Source organism: Nerophis ophidion, linkage group LG12 (genome assembly GCF_033978795.1).
Source record: "Nerophis ophidion isolate RoL-2023_Sa linkage group LG12, RoL_Noph_v1.0, whole genome shotgun sequence".
NCBI lineage: Eukaryota > Metazoa > Chordata > Actinopteri > Syngnathiformes > Syngnathidae > Nerophis > Nerophis ophidion.
Genome location: NC_084622.1, coordinates 50,426,806 through 50,449,957, shown reverse-complemented (window position 1 = coordinate 50,449,957; position 23,152 = coordinate 50,426,806). Strand labels below are relative to the sequence as shown.

Here is a 23,152-nt window from a genome sequence, read left to right as displayed (position 1 = left end):
TGTCTGGGGAGAAGCAACACGGGCCGCTCGCTGGGCTCGGAAGACCTCCGCAATCGCTGTGATCACGTAGCGCACATCGCCACAGCTCCGGCCGCGAATACGCGCTTTATTGCCCCGCTGAACAAAGGAAAGAGGACCGTTCTGCTTCAGCCTGGGAAGGTTGGTCTCCATTTTACACATTTAACCGCCACATTGTCTCAGTCTAGGAAGATTATATTCATGAAATTACTCCTAATCATCCTGAGGAATTCGCTTCATTGTTTGACAAATGGGTGTTGTAACGCCACTTTTTGTAATAAGGTGATATTATAATAATTTTATTTAATGTTTTTGTGTGCCTGCTTTTATATAATCAGCGTGATGTCCTACAGTGATGAGGAAGTCCATTGTGTCTCAGCATGTGCCCCAAAACCATTGGCTTTTTCTTTTTTTTTTTTTTTTTTTTTACAAGATTTTAATATGAAATTGCTCCTTTTCATTATTATGATAGGTTTTATAAAAAACAAGTAAGTTCAGTTAAAGAGCCTCACATATACACATGTACATGTAGGAGTTTGGTACATATTTGTATGGCTAAATGTGTTTTGTTTCATCAAATAAACCCAGCAAGACCTCACAATACGAAGAACCTGCAGTCCTGGGTTCAAATCCAGGCTCGGGATCTTTCTGTGTGGAGTTTGCATGTTCTCCCCGTGAATGCCTATCTGTGTTGGCCCTGCGATGAGGTAGCGACTTGTCCAGGGTGTACCCCGCCTTCCGCCCGATTGTAGCTGAGATAGGCGCCAGCGCCCCCCGCAACCCCAAAAGGGAATAAGCGGTAGAAAATGGATGGATGGAAGAATGAAATGATCATTTTCAAGTCTCAAAGGGCATTTTCAGAACATGATCTTCCTTCATGTTGATTTTTCCTATATGTATATATATATATAAATATATATATACACACACACACACAGACATTGCAGGTTACATGAAGTATTATTGGATTAAATGTGATTAATCAACACAAGCCTTAAAGGACACACGTGTGTATTTGGTCTTAAGTGGATGTTCATGTCTTCTATTTCTATATTCCGTCCAAACTGGAATACTGTATTTTGTCGATTTCAACCTCGCTTGTCTATTGCAGCTGTTCACCGTGTTGCGCGGCAACCTGGCCATTGCCCAAACATTTTCTAAGGTCACATTGTAGAACCTGCTTTCGTCTGTTTGCCTACTTTTCGGGTATTTCACTTTAGTTCTGTTGGGCTTGTAGAAATCTGTTTCGCGCCACTTGCGCGATAAGATCTGAGGGGACAAAGAACCAGAGAGCAATTAACTCTCTTTCCCAGCAAATTTCACAGGAAGCCAGAGAAATGGCATGCGCGAAACCATTCGAGCCACCCCCCTTCATCATCTCAAAATAATCTTCTGTAGTGAAAATGCTAATCACTGAGGAAACATGTTGGGAGATGACAGCTACACAATAAGGTGATACTCTTACACACTGTCTGTTTTTGTCAAATCTCACTTTTTCCCCCCATCACCACATCTGAGCGTCACTTGTGTTGATGGGGCGAGTGGTGGTGGTGGTGCGGGTGTGTAGTTCAGCAGTCTGAGCCACTGGTCGCCATGGAGGCAGACCCCTGCCCTCCCTTTGAAAAAGCAAGCAATGTTTATGAATGAGTGTGCCATAAGCAAGCAGCAATGGATCATAATACTCCAGTTGGTGACCATATGATGCTACGATGTGGGGGATCGCCAATCGGTATGACAAAAATAGTCTAGTATAGAAAAGAGTCATTGTGGGATAACAGGTTTTTGAGTGTTCATTGGGCTCGTGAGTTTCGTCTTAGCATCCAGAAACCTAACAGGTAATTGCGGTCGTAACAATTGTTACCACCCATTTATACAGCTCCATTCTCTGTTTCAGGTTGGTGATGGTCAGTAGTAGTTAAAGTCCGCAGCCAAGGATGTCTGCTACAGATTCGGACAACTCCATTGACTGGCTGGCAAGTGACACTGAGGACACCAACAGTGAACAGGAGTTTGAGGGGAAGCGCAGCCAGACAGATGCTTCTTCAACGGACAGCTGTTGGAGCCGTGAGATCAGGGAGGCGTCCACGAGGGGTCCTCCTTCCAGCTGCATCGAGACATGGGGCAGGGATGCTATTGAACTGTGTAAAACGCAACAAAGCGAGAAGATGAAGAGACGACGCAGCTTTGCGGAGGAAGAGGAAGGACGGATCATTTCCAGTCAGTCAGAGAAGGGAAGACTTTTTACCCGAAAGGTGAGCCTCTCATGACTCATGTCGAATTCCCAGAGGAGGTCAGCAAAACTGTGCTTGGCCCTCTGACCACCGTCTACTTCCCTGACATGTTTACAAGAACCAAATGAATTACATGATGCGCTGCGAAGATCCACCTTCTGCTGTCAGTACAATTAGCCAGCTTTTCTGCTATAAATCCTATCCAGGAAGGGTGGAGACAAAAGAGACCTGAGTCATGTCTCGCAACAGTTTACACTAAACAGCTATTAAAATAAATCCATTTAGGATTTATTAGTTAATTCCACACATTTGTCACACCAGTAGAATACATACAATCATGTTTAGAACAATACATTCTAGTTGTGATGATGATAATATTGTAAGTTCATACAATCATGACACAAATAACATCAAACAGTAAAAACTATAGAGGACACTGACAATTGTGTGTTCTTAACAAATCTCCATTCCTGTTGTCCCGCAAAGTTCATGACTCCCTATGTTTTAATCAATAGGCTAATGTGTGTTTAGGTTACCGTAACCCTTCAACATTAGCAATTTATTTTTTTATAATATTTCAATGGGATTGGAGACTCGCTGCCTGAGTGTTCTGAACTCCTAGTCCGATACCAGTGTATTGAGCAGAATGTTGCTGCCTGGAGGTGCCATTAGTCATCGTGTTGTTATTCTGTAAACAGCAAGTTAGTTGAATCAACAGTGAAGTAGTGCATTACATTTGACTCAGTGTCTTTAAGACATGATCAATCAATCAATTCTGCACAACGGACCACATTCTTAACCATCAAATAATGAGTTATTATGCCAACTCATAATCCTAATGTTGATAAAAGGTGCAATAAAGAAATAGTGGGGTCCTTTTTCCGATGTAACCCACTGTGACAAGACATTAACTATAAATCAATGTCTTATCATTTTTAGTGCATGGAGCTGCAATGCTACATCCATCCACTGTCTTCAATCTTGAATGGTCTTCGTTCAGGGAGATACCGAGAACGTAAGTCCTCTTTATGTACTTTGTGTGTCTTTTACCTGTGTGAGACATCTTAGTGCAGAACAATGGTGTGGTAATTATGGAAAGCCTACGTGGACTGTGGAGTGTTTTAATGGACATCTACAGTACATACCAACGATTTAATGGCCCCACCAAGAGCAGAAAAAAAACATCTTTTTCAGGAACTTGAGAATAGGCAAAGTCACACTTCAGCTCACTGCTATAAACGATTTGCTTGGCAGAGTGTAGTGAGAACATAGTGTACCAAGTCTGTGCAGGGCGAGAACTGCTCTTAGTGATTGGTCTGATAGGTACTGAAAGGGCTGCTGCAGGGAACGATAACGCCATGCTCACTGTTCACTTTATGATCGCAAACCTTGTGTGCACTACTTGGCCACAGACGGAAAGGAAGTGTATTCTCTATCACAGTAATTCTCAAACCGTGGTACGTGTACCATTATGCGGGCTTTATCTCGTGGTACCCCAAATAATCACTTAATCAAATATTCAAACACAGTGTTACTGATCAAACTGTGTGTAATGTTACAGTGGCCAAGCATTTTAAATATACTTGTTAAATAAATATTCTGCCTTGTTTTAATTAATATTTAGGCCTTTTATGCTACTGTATTTCAATGTTGGTCATGATAGTGGTAGTAGGACAGCAAAGTTTTTTTCTGAGGTGGTGCTTGTTGGTAAAGTTTGAGAACTACTGCCATATAACATTAGCAGCTCCAACCCCATATATGTATATTAGTATATACCAGTCCTTCTCAAATAGTGGGGCGGGCCCCCCTATTTTTTTTACCATACTAGTATATGATGAAGACTATGTAGTACTTGGCTTCACTTTAACAACTATGGGCTTACAATGTCATGCATAGACATAGATATAACAACTAAATAGACAAACTACAATATTTATAGTCACGGTGGAGAGTAGGGGTGGCGTGAAGTATTTTCTTCTTCCTGGGGGGCGTAACAGAAAACATTTGAGAAGCATTGGTATATACACAAATATTTGACATAACCAATCCGCTGTCCTGATACATGTCCTCATATGTTACAACTTTTTTCTTTCACCAGGACTTAGCAGTTTCCAAGAAAGTGTTGCTATGGATAGAATCCAAAGGATCCTGGGTGTTCTTCAGAATCCCTGCTTAGGGTAGGTGTCCTCAACTTTTCCTACATATTGGAACATAGGTAACAATGTTGTACATATGCTTTATATACACCACTTAAAAACATGGAATATTTTCCAACTCCAACAGGCAGATAGGATCAAAGGTCAGAGGTCACTGATGTTGGACCTAAGAAAGGCCCTGCCTAAAAATATTTAGGGTTGAGATCAGGACTCTAAAGCTCTTTCACAACAAAATCACTCAAGCATCCCCTCATGGACCTACTTGGACTCTCCCAAGCCATTCTAATCAAATTTTTACCACCCAAGATTGGTAAGATAAACAATAAATAAGTTGCCGTTTTCAGAACTCAAGTAAGCTCGCGACACAATGACGACAACAAGCTGGCAATCCCGCACTATTGTCCAAAAACCGCAACACATGGCTCACAGCATGTTGCAACTCCCCCACCAATACACACACACCAATACACACACACTTTCAGGATAAATTTACTGCAGAGATTGCCGGGTCTCGCCGCAGTCGTGCATCTCGTTAAAAATGAATAAGGCTCCATGCGGGAGCGGCACTCTTCTCTCTGCTTGATTAGATGTTATAATGGCATGTGAGATCACCTGTTTTTGAAAAAGGAGAATGTCTCCGTGCATTTAGATGCTTTTTAACATGTGTACCATTGATGTGCAAATCATTTTTTAGTTTTGAAGCAACAGAGTTGGTACTTTGAGATGAAGTAAATCTGCTTGATCTATTACAGACCTGGGGAATTATTTTGACTCGGGGGCCAAATTTAGAGAAAAACAAGAGTCTATTTTTAGGAACATTAATACAAAACCTCACAATAATGTCTGATAGAATGCTATAAATGTTATGACAGACTGCCTTAAAAAAACGGAATTGAATTTTAAATTTTTTACTGAATGAGACACCCAGAATGTACATGAAAATAAAGATTGTGGGATTTACAATAGGGCAAGGAAGAAGGGTTAGTGCGCCTGCCTCACAATACGAAGGTCCTGAGTAGTCCTGGGTTCAATCCCGGGCTCAGGATCTTTCTGTGTGGAGTTTGCATGTCCTCCCCGTGAATGCGTGGGTTCCCTCCGGGTACTCCAGCTTCCTCCCACCTCCAAAGACATGCACCTGGGGATAGGTTGATTGGCAACACTAAATTGGCCCTAGTGTGTGAATGTGAGTGTGAAGTGAATGTTGTCTGTCTATCTTTGTTGGGGGGTGTACCCCGCCTTCCGCCCAATTGTAGCTGAGATAGGCACCAGCGCCCCCCGCAACCCCAAAGAGAATAAGTGGTAGGAAATGGATGGATGGATTTACAATATTAACTATGAACGATAAAACACTGAATATCGAGATCATATGAATGTCACACCCCCTCTCGATCGACATGTTTTACAATCAAGCAAAACGCAACAAAAATTCAACAAACAGCAAAATATGAACGACAAAGGCAAAAAAACCCCACCTAAAATCTGATATATCACTAAGCTTTAGAACTTTGTGGTTTCTACTTCCTCCTTTGTCGTTAAAACCCGCATTTTCGGGTAGCTCTGGAAACACTCTGTGGAAACGCTCCCCACCCACACTGCTTGGTGCCTCGTCTCAGCTGCTGTGACTTTGATCCCCGGAGTAATTAGTATATAACGCAAAAACGCAGATTCTAACCATTGGAATACTTTGTATAGTTCAAAACTTTGAAAACATCACTGCACATAATGGCAGCTACAGTTTCCATTTTGAAGATCTAAAAAAATTATTTGGGAATGTCCGGCGGGCCAGACTGAAAAGCCCCCGGGCCTTAATTTTTGCCCAGGTCTGATCTATTTGGATCCAATACAAGAGTTGTAAGAAAAAATGTGCCTTTACAAAGACACTATTAAAATCACCTGCCAGTAAGTATGATGATGTGATGTGCAAATCTGCACTACAAATCACAATAATACAGAAATAATGTATTTGAGGCGGAAATATGAGTGACAGAAAAGGCACACAAAGAAAAATGTAATTGCTCGAACAAAGAACACATAAATTAACAAAATGATATACGGATGCGTCTCACTGGACAACATAGTAATACACTCAATGAGAAATAAAATCTTCTATCTTGTGGAGTCGTGTGAAAGGTGCATTTCTGAGCACCTTAATCATATTGTTTAATGAATACAATGTCAAGCTGAATGATGCTGAAGACAGAATGTTTCACACAGCTCTCGCTAATTAAGTGTCTGCAAAGAACAAATAACTACTGTTCATTGCTCAAACAATAAATATCAACTGAATAACATTCCCTGTCCAAAAGGGCTGTAGACTATGATATTAAAATAAAGTCTACTAAAAACGCAGCATCAAAATACGTTGAAGGTCGAAGAATGAAACAACACGCCACGTGCTGCCAGTGCTGGCGTAGTGCATGTACACTGACATCAGCTAAAACGGGTACATACTAATTGGTGCCTTCAATCGCCAGCTGCTGCCGTCATCAGGGAGACAAAGAGTGGGTGTGGCAGCCTCCCTGCAGACAGTCTGGGTCGAGGCTGGAAGGTGGATCTAAATCCCCAACCTCCCGCCGCCTCCCCCCTCTGTGTCTCAGTGCTGCCAGCTGGCAACTCCAACAGCCACACAATAGGATCAAAGTCACTTTTTTTAGCAGCCACCAGTTACCGATAATCTTTCACATGAATTTAACATGCACTGAATGGAGTAAGGCAAGAAGGTCCTGATCATATGACACCAGATAATCCCTGCCCACCATCTGGTTCTGATGGGCTGGAAATTAAAGGGCGGCTACACTCTGCCCGCCCCCAATGAAGACTGCGTCACGACGGCGAGTTTATTTTCACAGCGACGCTGCTGGAAGGCGTCGTGGCTTTGGTGTTTTAAATTTAGAGGCCAGTGGAACGGCTATACACGAGGCCACGTGTTGCGCCAAACATGTGAGAAATGTACTGAGGAGAATTTTCCTCCCCACACATGGAGCGCAGCCTTTTTTTTTTTTGTGAGAGAGCGTAATTGTTCGCTTGGCTCTCTGAGAGTGCATATTTCCTGCATGAGCTTAAAAGAGAGATAAGATTTCAAGGTCGAGGCTGCCAACATTTTAGGTTGATAGCGCAGATGCATGCTCATGAATTAATATCTCTATGTTTCTTTGTCTTTTCACAGGGAGAAATACATAAGTATCATTCTTAAAATGGAGGAAATGCTGAAGAGTTGGTTCCCTAACGTAAAAACCCAACGCCAACTGCCCGTCATCCCCACAGAGGAAGTCGTTCCTACAAAAAAACTGAAGGTAAAGTTGCTTAAAAAACACTTTAGCTAAAGAAGGCTGGCTGTTCGCAGGAACATATGTTGACAACACAGGGAAACGGAGATTAAAATTCTATTATTACCCAATCATTGGTCTGGGACTGGTAAGGGAGCCATTTTTACTAAGGTACAATGTTACAACAGTCTCATGTTCCATGTGAACAATCACAGAGGAGAAAAGGTAATTTTGAAGGAGTGTCTCTCGGGGATTTGAAAAGTCAGAACATTAAAGCACATTATTTGCCGTTCAATTGGCAAGGTGTAACACACCCTTGTGGTTTTACACAGTGTTTCATCAGTGTTAAGTAACTGCTAAGCTGATAAAAGGCATGTTTTTAAAAAAATCCAATTGTGTGAAATTATTAATATTATTATTATTCATACTTATTAATAACTTGTTTGGGTTCACCTGCCATCAACTCATGATCCACACCATGAACCCTGACTTTACCTGGGCAAAAATCTGCAAAGCTCACAAAAGCCAACATTGAGTTGAATATTTATATCAGCAGTTAGATGACACAGAAATGACTTTAGTGTAATAATCAATCAAAGTTTATTCACAAGTAGACTGAAATAGAACTTAATGTGAATCTAACGAATGTTTAATTCAGGGATAAATTGTTATAATTTGTAATAAGGGTTTTTGTTTGTACAGCCTCTTGCTTTGTAGCCATCATGTAGTCATTACACATTTGTAATACAACAAATACATGCACTTTCATGAGTTGTCCATTTAACTCTTAATTTGGTCCATCTGGACAATTAGATCCAATGAAAGAAATGTATCAGTTGATCCAGGACAGTTCTACACTTTCAAGTATAACAAGGGTAGGGAACCTATGGCTCTCGAGCCAGATGTGGCTCTTTTGATGACTACATTTGGCTCTCAGATAAATCTTAGCTGACATTGCTTAACACGATAAGTAATGAATAATTCCGCCGGTAATCACAGTGTTAAAAATAACGTTCAAAATATAAAACATTCATCCATCCGTTTCCTACCGCACTTGTTCAAGAATTCGCATTAATGGTAAGAAGTATTTTATTTATTATTGTAATTGAACACAAACATTATGTTAAAATGTTATAATCATATTCATTACTATAAACATACATTTTTAAGTAGTTGTGCAGGGACATCCACTGTTTCAAGAAAATATTATAAAAAAAACTTACAGTTCAGTGTCTTTAAAGGGAAAAACATTGAGTGTAAAACAATGTTCATGTTTGACATGTTTTTAGATTAGTTTCAGTTAGTCTTTTGACCAAAATGTGTTTTTAGTCATTTGTTAGTCATCTAAATTAATTTAGTTTTAGTCGACGAATTTCGTAAACATTGGTCTTGAAAGGACTTTTATTAATGACTATTGCAGAGCATGTCAAGAACAGAATACACAAGACCTGCACTCCATCAATATTTCAATAAAAACATTTCACACACACACACTACTATGGGCAGCACGGTGGTACAGGGGTTAGTGTGTGTGCCTCACAATACGAAGGTCCTGAGTTCAATCCCCGGCTCGATATCGTTCTGTGTGGAGTTGACATGTTCCACCGTGACTGTGCGGGTTCCCTACGGGTAGGGGACAAGCGGTAGAAAATGGATGGATGGCTGGTTAGCTTCAGAATAACAATGTTATCAAAAAAAATAAGAGACTTATACTCTAAAAATGTTGGTCTTACTTAAAAATCAATCCATTCATTTTCTCTTCTTCTCCATTAATGCACGCATTTAGTTGTATTCAGTGTTTAAAAATATAATATGGCTCTCACGTAATTCCATTTTAAAATATGTGGCTTTCATGGCTTTCTCAGCCAAAAAGGTTCCCGACCCCAGAAGTATAGCATCGATAACTTACTGCACTTGCACCTATCTTCCCAAGCTATGGCTCAAAACAATGTTTTGCCTCAAGGCTGGACACAATTTGTCTTAAAAATGTGAAAAATCTAGACAAAGACAGGGACTCACTGCGTTGAAAATTCATAACATTGCAGTATTACATTGAAAAAGTTATGACTATGTATCTTATGCTGTGTGCTGCTATGGCCAAGAAACATGGAATTATATATATCTACTGTATGTGCAGTACAGGCCAAAAGTTTGGACACACCTTATTCAATGTGTTTTTTTTTTCTTTTCATGACTATTTACATTGTAAATTGTCACTGAAGGCATCAAAACTATGAATGAACACATGTGGAGTTATGTACGTAACAAAAAACGGTGAAATTACTAAAAACATGTTTTATATTCTAGTTTCTTCAAAGTAGCCACCCTTTGCTCTGATTACTGCTTTGCACACTCTTGGCATTCTCTCGACGAGCTTCAAGCATACCAGTGCAGGGAAAACCATTTCAGGTGTCTACCTCTTGAAGCTCATCGACAAAAAGCCAAGAGTGTGCTAAAAAGTAATCAGAGCAAAGGGTGGCTATTTTGAAGGGACTACAATATAAAAAATGTCTCCAGGTATTTCACCTCTGCATGTGTTCATTAAAAGTTTTGATGCCTTCAGTGACAATCTACAACGTAAATTCATGAAAATAAAGAAAACCCATTGAATGAGAAGGTTTGTTCCTTTTTCATTTTTATATAGTGTCTGCTAGAAACATATCACTGATCGTGAAATTAATCAAAATGTCTTCAACAGCTTTCACAAGTGACACCGAGCGCAGCAGCGAGCCCAGTTACCATCAGCGATACTCCGCTGGGTGCCAAACAGCTGCGAGTCACCGACCTCACACCTCCTGGAGCTTATTCCGCCAGCAACCTTAAATGGCTCCACACGTTCCCCATCTGCTCCCCCACCGCGGAGCAGGCTCAGGCGGGCCCTCGGCATGTAGCGCACCCTAGAGACATAACGCAGGACAGCGCCGTATCTTCCAGCACAGACGTCCCCGCTAACACAAACTCTGTGCCGAGAGGGCCTCCGCCGGAAAAAATCAACGCGCCTTGTCTAGAGCGCCTCCTGAAGTCGACAGATAGCATCATCACCCGCAAGGGGACGTCGGGTTTGATGGACAGCAGCTGGTCCTAGTCCACATGGGGGGCTGCTTCACATGCAGCTGAGCCTTGACTACTCTACCAGGGGGGCCAGTTAGCTCGCTTTGCCCATTCCAGCCTTCAGGGGAGGCCTGAGCCTTTAAAAAAGGGACTTGACAGGTTTACTGTTTAGCGTGGAAGACAAACCATGTGGAAAATGTGTTCCCTCACTGACATGACAAGTGTCTGCTATATTTTCTCCTTTTGTTGACTTTTTTTTGTCGTTTGCACTCTTGGGTAGCATTCATGAAGGTGGGAAGGTGAGCAATTTCATCCTAACCAAGGCAGCGTTCCCTCTGTAGATCCGACGGTTCTGTTTGAGCGTTTGCAAAAGCGCCATCTTGCCAACGAGGTGGAAGTAGTTTGTGCTGGAAGGAAGTGTGTCCGATCTCCAGACACTTGGTCAACAGCGGCCTACTTATTTGTTGTGCTGAAATGTGACTTTATGTTTTAGTCCTTTTCACGGCTCCACTGTCAACTTTATTTTTGTGACTGTTACTCATTTTCATACTTTGAGAATAAGTCTTTTGGTACAACTGTTCTACCTCAGGGGGTGAGGGTAAGAATGTGAACGCATCGCTCAACCTCTCCGGACACCTCGGCGGATCTGCAGTGAGCCACACCGACAGAACAGAACGCTCTGCAGCACGAGCCACCCTGTTGGGGACAGTCCCATCACAGGGATGCACTCATGGTGCCATTGCAAAGAATGTCCACAGAGTCTCCCAGCCGAAGGCAAAACAGTGCCTGTAAACATCAAACAGTGCCTGCATGCCAGTTGAATAAAGCGAGAGAAAAGTCCAAGGCGGGATAGTACTGATCAGGAATTGTCGCTCTCCTGCCATTCACATAAATTATTCAGTTCTTGCCAACCCGCTTCCATGGTGGAGTAGAACAACTGTTATGTTTTGCCACAAAACTCAGACAGTATGTTAGACCAGCAGAGAGGGGCAAGTTTTGTTTTCCTCTGTGTAAACCTGACAGAGGTTGTCAATTTATTCTGAAAAGTGGCCTTTATAGTGTGAAATTTTATACTTTTAAAATAAATGTGTGCATATTTGTTTGCTGAACATTGGCTGTTGATTGTATTTTTTTATTATAGTGTTCATAAGAAAAGGCTGTGACAAAAATGATATAGTAATAGTAAATTACACTTCTGGGAAGACTTTTTATAAGATCCACAACAGGGGTGTCAAACTCATTTTCAGTGAGGGCCATATCACAGTTATGGGCCGCTTTTAACAATGAGTAATATATATATTAGGGGTGTGGGAAAAAAATAGATTCGAACACAAATCGAATCGAATACGTTGTGCGATTCAGAATCGATTCTCATTTTTTTAAAAATCTATTTCTAATTTTTTATTTTTTTTTATCAATCCAACAAAACAATACACAGCAATACCATAACAATGCAATCCAATTCCAAAACCAAACCTGACCCAGCAACACTCAGAACTGCAATAAACAGAGCAAAAACACCACACAGAACAAACCAAAAGTAGTGAAACAAAAATTAATATTATCAACAACAGTATCAATCTTAGTAATAATTTCAGCATAGCAGTGATTAAAAATCCCTCATTGAAATTATCATTAGACATTTATAAAAAATAAAAAAAAAAGAACAATAGTGTCACAGTGGCTTACACTTGCATGGCATCTCAAAAGCTTGACAACACACTGCGTCCAATGTTTTCACAGAGATAAAATAAGTCATATTTGTATGTTCATTTAATAGTTGAAACAAATTTACATTATTGCAATCAGTTGATAAAACATTGTCCTTTACAATTATAAAAGCTTTTTTTTTTTTAAATCTACTCTGCTAGCATTTCAGCAGACTGCGCTAGATCCTGCTGAAATCCTATCTATTTAAAGGGAACATTATCACCAAACCTATGCAAGCGTCAATATATACCTTGATGTTGCAGAAAAAAGACCATGTATTTTTTTAACTGATTTCCGAACTCTAAATGGGTGAATTTTGGCGAATTAAACGTCTTTCTGTTTATCGGTCTTTTAGCGATGACGTCAGAACGTGACGTCACCGAGGTAACACACCCGCCATTTTCATTTTCACATTACAAACACCGGGTCTCAGCTCTGTTATTTTCAGTTTTTTCGACTATTTTTTGGAACCTTGGAGACATCATGCCTCGTCGGTGTGTTGTCGGAGGGTGTAACAACACTAACGGAGGGATTCAAGTTGCACCACTGGCAAGAAATCTTCCGCCAGACCCCCATTGAATGTACCAGAGTGTCTCCACATTTGACCGGCGATGCTAAGACAGACATCGCACAGAGATGTATGGATAACCTGCTGTGTTAACCGCCATGTTGTTTGTATTGGCAGCACTGGATGACGTCACAGGGAAATGGATAGTGGTTTCGAAGATAGCAAAAATAAAGCACTTTAAAGCTTTATTTAGGGATATTCCGGGACCGGTAAAATTTTGAAAAAAACTTCAAAAAATACAACAGGCCACTAGGAACTGATTTTTATTGTTTTTAACCCTTTTGAAATTGTGATAATGTTCCCCTTTAATGAATACAGAATCGTTTTGAATCGGAAAAATATCGTTTTTGAATCGAGAATCGAATCGAATCGTGGGACACCCAAAGATTCACAGCCCTAATATATATATATATATATATATATATATTTACACATACATATATACATGTATATATATATATATATATACATAAAATACATTAATATATTTTTTTACATGAGCTGCAAAAAAAATATAAAAAAATTACTTTTAAAACTGGCAGCTCAGTCACCAGAATGTTACAGTAAAAGCAGTGGGTTTTTTACAGCATATACATAAAAAAAAATAATAATAAAAAAAAAGAGATAGCCTCGAGCACCCCCCGCAACCCTGAAAGGGACAAGCGGTAGAAAACGGATGGATGGATGGAATGGAAAAACAATAGTGCTATTTTTTGCGGTAAAATTCAAGCAAGAGAGTTGACAGTGTTTTTTTAACCTTCAAATCTTGGTTTTATTTGTTAGTTTTGTTATGTTTTAGTGTCTGACTGTATATGAAAAAAAACAATACCAAAGTTGATTTAACGATAAAAAACTCAGTCGGCGTAATTTAATCATACTATATATTAACAATTTTACAGTCTACAATTTGATTGGTAATTTGTTTTGAAATCATAAGTCAAACAGATATTTAAGTACAGTATTTATCCATATTTTAACCCCAAAAAAATGGAATACATGATGATATGTTTTGATTTTGATAATATTCAGTCTTAAAAAATATGCAATTGCATGCAGTACATGATTTTTAATGTCATAGGGGAAAGAACAAATATATTTAGTCACAAAAGGTAAAGCATTTTATTAACGCATACTATTTCCAGGCTTTCGCGGGTCACATAAAATAATGTGACGAGCTAAATTCGGACCCCGGGCCTTGAGTTTGACACCTGTGATCTACAAGAATGTGTCTGTGTGTTCGTGTCCATTCATCCAGAAGCATATTTGTGAGGTCGTAGGGCACAGGTGTTGGCTCACACTCTCTGTTGGTGTTTGAGGTAAGGCAGTCAAAATTGAGAATTATTAGATTTGTCGAGGCAGAAATGGTAATATTAATATAGCTGGTCTAGTCTTCATACTGTACATTAGCAATACATGTATGGGGAAATACATGTGGTCTACAGCAACAGTAAAATTTAGTTTTTTTCAGCCCCATTTCACTTGTGTGAGTGTTTACTTAAAAACACAAAATTAAAAATACCACATTTTTGAAAAAATACATTTTGATAATCTAGTGTTGACCTTTCAGCTAAACACAATAAAAATGAAGTCAGGTGTTTTCACAAGCAAACTGAATAGTGCCATCTATAGGCGAAATATATATCTAAGTCAGCGGTGCCCACACTTTTTCTGCAGGCGAGCTACTTTTTAATTGACCAACTCGAGGGGATCTACCTCATTTATATATATCATTTATATTTATTTATTTATGAAAGAGACATTTTTGTAAACAAGTTAAATGTGTTTAATGATAATACAAGCATGTGTAACACATATAGATGTCTTTCTTTCACAAAGACAAGAATAGAAGTTGGTGTATTACCTGATTCTGATGACTTGCATTGATTGGAATCAGACAGTAATGATGATAACGCCAACATTTTCAAATGGAGGAGAAAAAAAGTTGTCCTTTCTGTACAATACCACATGAAAGTGGTTGGTTTTTGGCATCTAAATCATCCAGCTTCCATACACTTTACAAGAAAAACATTGGCGGCAAATTCCGTAGCTTGCTTGATTGACATTCACGGCACCCGAGGGTCTTGTGAGATGACGCTGGCTGCTGCCAGTTCATTATTATGAAAAAATGACAGAGAGGAAGGCGAGAAACACTTTTTATTTCAACAGACTTTCGCGCCGTCCCTTCCGTCAAAACTCTAAAGGCCGACTGCACATTTCCTATCTTCACAATAAAAGCCCTGCTTCATGCTGCCTGCGCTAACAAAATAAGAGTCTGGGAAAGCTGGCGTGCACAAGTGATGTGCACGCCAGCTTTCTGAGGGATCGCTTGTGCACAACAGTTTTCTGAGACTGTATTTAGTTAGCGCAGGCAGCATGAAGCAGGGCTTTTATTGTGAAGATAGGAAATGTGCAGTCGGCCTTTAGAGTTTTGACGGAAGGTACGGCGCGAGAGTCTGTTGAAATAAAAAGTGTTTCTCGCCTTCCTCTCGGTCATATTTTCATAATAATGATCTTGCAGCAGCCAGCGTCATCTCACAAGACCCTCCGGTACCGTGAATGTCATTCAAGTGACGTCTTGGTGAAGATTGATGATCACTAATTTTTAGGTCTATTTTTTTTAAAAGCCTGGCTGGAGATCGACTGACACACCCCCCGCGGTCGACTGGTAGCTCGCGATCGACGTAATGGGCACCCCTGATCTAAGTATTTACTTTCCAACTAAGCTTGATGATTGAATGATTTGATGTTCTGCATGGGGAACAAGTCTATTATACATCACAGTGGTGGTCAAACTTTTTTCAGGAGGTACCACCTTAGAAAAAACTTGGCTCTCCAAGTACCACTATGATGACCAACATTAAAATACAGTAGCATAGTTTGCCTAATTATTCATTAAAACAAGGTGGAGTTTTATTCAACAAATATATTCAATACTTTTGACCACAGTTTGAACAGTAATACTGAATATATGAAACTAAAACACTGTACTTCAATCGAGTGATTCTTTGGGGAACCACTAGATCAGGGGTGGCCAACCAGTCAGAGACCCAGAGGCACATTTTTTTTACCGTGTTACCGCAAAGAGTCAAATCATGCACATGTGCACAAATGAACGTCACCCCATCCCTTGCACGCACACACACACATACTTTTGTTCAACCAGATTTATTGTAAAACGTCACACACCAACATGATAATGACAGAAATGGACTCCTACAGTACCAAGACCACAGGCCAGTCATTTTCAGCAAAGAACTTTGTGTGCACTGTCTCACACAGACAAACGGCCAGTTCAACCAAGTCCAAGGCGCTGAAAATTTGAAGCTTTGAAATGCGCTAATCATGTCTGTCATATAAGGTCAATTACTTGCCATACGGTGCGGCGTCTTCAGTAATGCGGACGTTGTACCGATCCGTTGTGGTGAAGAAGGAGCTGAGCCGGAAGGCAAAGCTCTCAATTTACCGGTCGATCTACGTTCCCATCCTCACCTATGGTCATGAGCTTTGGGTCATGACCGAAAGGATAAGATCACGGGTACAAGCGGCCGAAATGAGTTTCCGCCGCCGGGTGGCGGGTCTCTCCCTTAGAGATAGGGTGAGAAGCTCTGCCATCCGGGAGGAACTCAATGTAAAGCCGCTGCTCCTTCACATGGAGAGGAGCCAGATGAGGTGGTTCGGGCATCTGGTCAGGATGCCACCCGAACGCCTCCCTAGGGAGGTGTTTAGGGCACGTCCAACCGGTAGGAGGCCACGGGGAAGACCCAGGACACGTTGGGAAGACTATGTCTCCCGGCTGGCCTGGGAACGCCTCGGGATCCCCCGGGAAGAGCTAGACGAAGTGGCTGGGGAGAGGGAAGTCTGGGTTTCCCTGCTTAGGCTGTTGGCCCCGCCACCCGACCTCGGATAAGCGGAAGATGATGGATGGATGGATGGGATTTACACTATGAACTATGAACAAAACAATAACACACTGAATATTAACAACATACATTATGAACGTCGCTCTTCTTTTACTTCTCAGACCAAGCAAAATACAACAAAAATGTAAAAAACAGCAAAATATGAATGCAAAGTGTAATAAACACCTACAAGTAGGGATGAGGGATATAACGATATACTCGATATATCACGGGTTTGTCTCTGTGCGACATAGAAAATGACTATTTCGTGATATTCAAGTATACGTTCTCACGCAGTTGCTTTTAACTGCGGGCATTACACTGCATGCGTTTCCCACTCTTTCTTGTCTCTCCTTCTCACAGAGACTTAAAACAAGCGCATCTTCTTACATACGTGTGCAACGTCACATGCTTCCACGGAGCAGACAGGTAGCACCATAGTAACGCTAGCTGTGGTACAGGTGCTAATAACACGAGAGAGAGAATCTGGAAACAAATGAGGGAACAATTAATTCCCAAGAAAAACAGCACATGGTCCATTGTCTGGCGGTGGTTTGGCTTCAAGTGGGAAGATATTGAACAATTATGCAGCAAAAGTGTTGCTGCTAATGTAGCATCATTTGAAAAGTCACCAACAGGGGTCACCAACCTTTTTGAAACCAAGAGCTACTTCTTGGGTACAGACTAATGCGAAGGGCTACCAGTTTGATACACACTTAAAACAATTGCCAGAAATAGCCAATTTGCTCAATTTACCTTTAATAAATATATATATATATATATATATATATATATATATATATATGTATAAAATGGGTATTTCTGTCTGTCATTCCGTCTTACATTTTTTTTCCTTTTACATAAGGTTTTTTGCAGAGAATAAATTATGAAAAAAAACACTTAATTGAACGGTTTAAAAGAAAAGAAAACAGGAAGAAAATGAAAATTACACTTTAACGCAGTTTATCTTTGATTCGGACACTTTAAAATTCAAAATTCAACCGAAAAAAAGAAGAGAAAAACTAGCTAATTCGAATCTTTTTGAAAAAATTTAAAAAATTATTTATGAAACATCATTAGTAATTTTTCCTGATTAAGATTAATTTTAGAATTTCGATGACATGTTTTAAATAGGTTAAAATCCAATCTGCACTTTGTTAGAATATATAACAAATTGGACCAAGCTATATTTCTAACAAAGACAAATCATTATTTCTTCTAGATTTTCCAGAACAAACATTTTAAAAGAAATTCGAAAGACTTTGAAATAAGATTTAAATTTGATTCTAAAGATTTTCTAGATTTGCCAGAATATATATTTTTTTAATTTTAATCATAATACGTTTGAAGAAAGATTTCACGAATATTCTTCGTCGAAAAAAACAGAAGCTAAAATGAAGAATTAAATGAATATGTATTTATTATTTTTTACAATAAAAAAATAAATAGTCAGGAAAAAGAGGAAGGAATTAACCTGGCTCTGGGTCTCAGAGGCAATCAAAATACAAACAATTGTACATCAAAGTAAAAAGTACATCAAAGAGACTTGTCTATTTTAGCTATTTACCCACATTAAAGCGCCTGGGTCAAAATGACTCGCAACATCATCTTTTTATACAAACTCTGCACAAACATTCCACTACACAACAAAGTGTCCAGATTTACACACCAGTTCATGACCCTAGATGAGGAAAAGTCACCAGATTTCAGCAAGAAAAAGAAAGGATAACCAGTACTTTGATCAACACAAAAACTGAAATGGGTCAAATTGACTCTTAACATAATACAATTGGAATAAAAAATGTAATATATGTCACTTTTCAAAATGTTTATATAACCTAAAATAAAATGTTATTGGTTTAACCTGTTTCCTTGACAGTTTTGAGTGCATTTACACAGTGTGGGTCAAAACGACCCACAACATAATCAATGTCATTTTTCCAACATAATACAAGGGTTAAAAAGACCACAGTTATATATAAAGAGAATTTATTGACGTTTGCTCATAAACAAAACAAGGACACGTCTCAAAGGAATGCTTCCTGGAGGAAGTCTACATGTTCCTGAGGCATGTTGAGCCATTTATAGTGAAAGGTAAAGAATTTACTGGAAGAAAGCCTGGAAAAAGGAGCACAAGCAAGAGCTGAATCACATGATCATTATAGGTTTTCAATTGCATTCACAACAAAAAAGCTGGGATTATTAGACATAATCATACTGCTTTTTTCACTATTCAGCTTTTTTAAAACCACTTGATGTTGGATGTTTTTTGTCAGAGTGGAGGTTAACGGTAAAAACTCTAATAACAAGTGGAGATGCACAGCCAGGTCTTTTGTTGAACGCACATAAAAGTGAGTAGGTTGAGAGAGGACACATTGGTGGTCTGTTGCAAAAAGCAGGCAGTGATAATGAATGCACCCCTATCTCTCCTGCTGAAATTGGCCTTGATTTGATCTCCATCCAAGTATGAAATCACAAGTAATGCAGTGTTCAATCAGACTTGACGAGGCTATGTGCTAACATTTATAAGTACCGTATCCACCTAAATACATTTTATAGCCTTAAACAGCAAAAGGAAAAATGTGCACATTTCATGTTGGTGGACCTTTTACAGGTGAACTTATCAATTCACTGCCGTTTGTTATAATGGACACACAAGTGTGTGATTTGAGATGAGTGACGAGGCACGCTACTTGCATGGTAATTCTTTGGACATTACATTAGGTACACATTGACAATGGAATTAGTACCACAAAACATTGCATAATCATCACCTGCAAAAACTTATGAATAGAACAATTTTCCTTTGGGTATTTGTTTTATTATTACTAGGGGTGTAACCATCGATCGATGTCTCGATAGGTCGATTCATATTCCTAAACTTCAAATATAATAGATATGTGCTCGGCAAGTTAGCCTTCCAGAATTTAGGTATCAATCCAACATCGATTTAAAAGGCAATTCATCAATGTTGTCAATAATAGATTAAAGAAAACATAGGATTTAAGAACAGCAGACTTTGTACGAAGTTTACCACTTTTAATGAAAGGAATTAAAGGCCTACTGAAAGGAGATTTTCTGATTCAAACGGGGATAGCAGGTTCATTCCATGTGTCATACTTGATCATTTCGTGATATTGCCATATTTTTGCTGAAAGGATTTAGTAGAGAACATCGACGATAAAGTTCGCAACTTTCGGTGCCAATAGAAAAGCCCTGCCTCTACCGGAAGTCGCAAACGATGACTTCACATGTTGATGGCTCCTCACATATTCACATTGTTTTTAATGGGAGCCTCCAACAAAAAGTGCTATTTGGACCAAAAAAACGACAATTTCCCCATTAATTTGAGCGAGGATGAAACATTTGTGTTTGAGGATATTGATAGCGACGGACTAGAAAAAAAAAAAAAGTTAAAAAAAGAAAAAACGCGATTGCATTGGGACAGATTCCGATGTTTTTAGACACATTTACTAGGATAATTCTGGGAAATCCCTTATCTTTCTATTGTGTTGCTAGTGTTTTAGTGAATTTAACAGTACCTGATAGTCCGAGGTGTGTTTCCACGGGTTGTGTTGACGCCAATGTCTCAGGGGAGTCGACGGCAGCTGTATGGACGGCACAAGCTCAGCTTTTGTCCGGTAAGAAACGACTTTTTAACCACAATTTTCTCACCGAAACCTGCTGGTTGACATTCAGTCGTGATTCATGTTGGCTTGACCGCGCTCTGATCCATAGGAAAGTTTCACCTCCTGGAATTTTAAACACTGTGTGTTTATGTGGCTAAAGGCTAAAGCTTCCCAACTCCATCTTTCTACTTTGACTTCTCCAATATTATTTGAACAAATTGCAAAAAATTCAGCAACACAGATCTCCAAAATACTGAGTAATTATGCGGTTAAAGCAGACCACTTTTAGCTGTGTGTGTGTGCGCAGCGCTCATACTTCCTAATAACCCGTGATGTCTTGCGTACACGTCATCATTCCGCGATGTTTTCAAGATGAAACTCCCGGGAAATTAAAAATTGCAATTTAGTAAACTGAAAAGGCCGTATTGGCATGTGTTGCAATGTTAATATTTCATCATTGATATATAAACTATCAGACTGCGTGGTGGCGAGTAGTGGCTTTCAGTAGGCCTTTAATCGTTATTCGAGTCTGTCTGCTTGTCAGTGGCGTAAAAAAAATGCGCATACCTATGGTGGTTGAGAAAGGTCATATCAAATGCAAACGCCACAAGACAGTATCATTAATTACAACATAAAAAAATTCAGCTACTGCGTGATTGTTAAAAGCCACAACAAATAAAAACAACAAAACAATAATATAAAGCCACAACTTAACTTACAACAAACTGGAAGTGACAACAGAGCTTTGAGACAGAAGGTCAAAAACAGTGTAATAAACACTCACAGCATATCAGCATTATTAAAAAAGTTAATATAAAAGTTATAATGACTGAAAAAGTGGTCACACTTCACTTACATTTCCAACTTAGTTCATTACACCTGGACCCTTTGGTCCGTGTGTCACCGAACTTGTCCGATGTCACTTTTCCGTTATGTCTTTAAGATGTTCCGTGCTTGTTAAAAGGAGAGTAGTGGCAGGTCAAACCACTGCTCATTCACTGCAAAGATTTGGTTGCAAAAGTAGCGGGTGCATCTACGGTTGAAATGTGATTACTGTACTTTTATTGAGAATGTCTTGAATGTTCACAATCACAATAGAGAGCATAAAACGTTTTCTCTTTTTAATTCAACTTAAAGTGTTGGTTGCACTTTTATTCAAATAAGACGTGCATGCATTGGCTATTAATTTTTTACTTGCTTGTTTGCATCCATATTTAATTTATACTCAATTCCCCTACAATAAATAATAGGATAAGGAAATATTACCTGCAGTGTCCAGTATTTAGTATTTATCTCAAAGTCACACTGCTTGTTACTTAAACAATTTTCAACTCACTGAATCGTTTCGGATTGTATCGTTCTAAAAAAAAAAATGATCATCTCTGAATCATATTGGCAACCACAAACTCTGAATCAAATTGAATCGTCAAAACTAAATCAGTACACCACAAAGTAATATATTTAAAAAATATGTAAAAACAAAGGCAATCAAAATTACAAATGAACTCATGCTGTTAATGACATGAAGTGATAAGCTCAATGCATACGCCCGGGCAAAGATGAATGCTAGATAAACTCCTTCCAAGTTTTGAGCAAATAAATGACGTACTGTGCATCAAGTAAAATATATAAAAACTGTTTTTGTATGAGAGTCTGACATTAAAATTGAATGTAGGTACGAATATTGGGGTATTTTTTAAATTGATTTTAAATTGTGTAAGAAGTCATATGTGATTACTCATGAGTAATCCAAATTGAAAAGGTAATCAATCTGATTAAATGGTTAATCATGTGATTGCACATCCTTCCATCCATTTTCTATCGCTTGTCCCTTTTGGGGTCGCGGGCGGTGCTGGAGCCTATCTAAGCTGCATTCCTACAGGAAGGCGATTACACCTTGGACAAGTCACCACCTCATCGCAGGGCAACACAGACAGATAGACAACATTCCACTTCCATTCATACACTATCGACAATTTAGTATTGCAAATCAACCTATCCCTGGTGCATGTTTTTGAAGGTGGGAGGAAGCCGGAGTTCCCGTAGGGCAGTTGTCCCCAGCACTCGATTGGTACCGGGCCGCAGAATAATTTTTTATTATTATTATTTGTATTTATTTTTATTTTATTTTTTATTAAATCAACATAAAAATCACAAGATACACTTAAAATTAGTGCACAACCCAAAAAAACCTTCCTTTTTCATGACCCCAAAAAAATTAATACATTTTAAAAAATTAAATAAATATACATCCATCCATCCATCTTTTTCCGCTTATCCGAGGTCGGGTCGCGGGGGCAGCAGCCTAAGCAGGGAAGCCCAGACTTCCCTCTCCCCAGCCACTTCGTCTAGCTATTCCAGGGGGATCCCGAGGCGTTCCCAGGCCAGCCGGGAGACAAAGTCGTCCAAATGTGTCCTGGGTCTTCCCCGTGGCCTCCTACTGGTTGACGTGCCCTAAACACCTCCCCTAGGGAGGCGTTCGGGTGGCATCCTGACCAGATGCCCGAACCACCTCATCTGGCTCCTCTCGATGTGGAGGAGCAGCGGCTTTACTTTGAGTTCCTCCCGGATGGCAGAGCTTCTCACCCTATCTCTAAGGGAGAGCCCCGCCACCCGGCGGAGGA

The 23,152-nt window shown here is 39.6% G+C and overlaps 1 protein-coding gene across 1 annotated transcript in view; it reads left to right on the top strand.

The window, feature by feature from the left end:
- Positions 1-11,831, top strand: part of LOC133563523 (circadian-associated transcriptional repressor-like) — an 11,875-nt gene extending 44 nt beyond the window's left edge. The window contains exons 1-6 of the mRNA XM_061917684.1: positions 1-159; positions 1,913-2,270; positions 3,189-3,264; positions 4,348-4,426; positions 7,572-7,698; positions 10,370-11,831. The exon at positions 1-159 is cut by the window's left edge and continues 44 nt beyond it. Of these exons, the coding sequence (XP_061773668.1) occupies positions 1,953-2,270; positions 3,189-3,264; positions 4,348-4,426; positions 7,572-7,698; positions 10,370-10,756 (987 nt within the window). The 5' untranslated portion in view covers positions 1-159; positions 1,913-1,952 and the 3' untranslated portion in view covers positions 10,757-11,831. The remainder of the gene's footprint in view (positions 160-1,912; positions 2,271-3,188; positions 3,265-4,347; positions 4,427-7,571; positions 7,699-10,369) is intronic.
- The last annotated feature ends 11,321 nt before the right edge of the window (positions 11,832-23,152 follow it).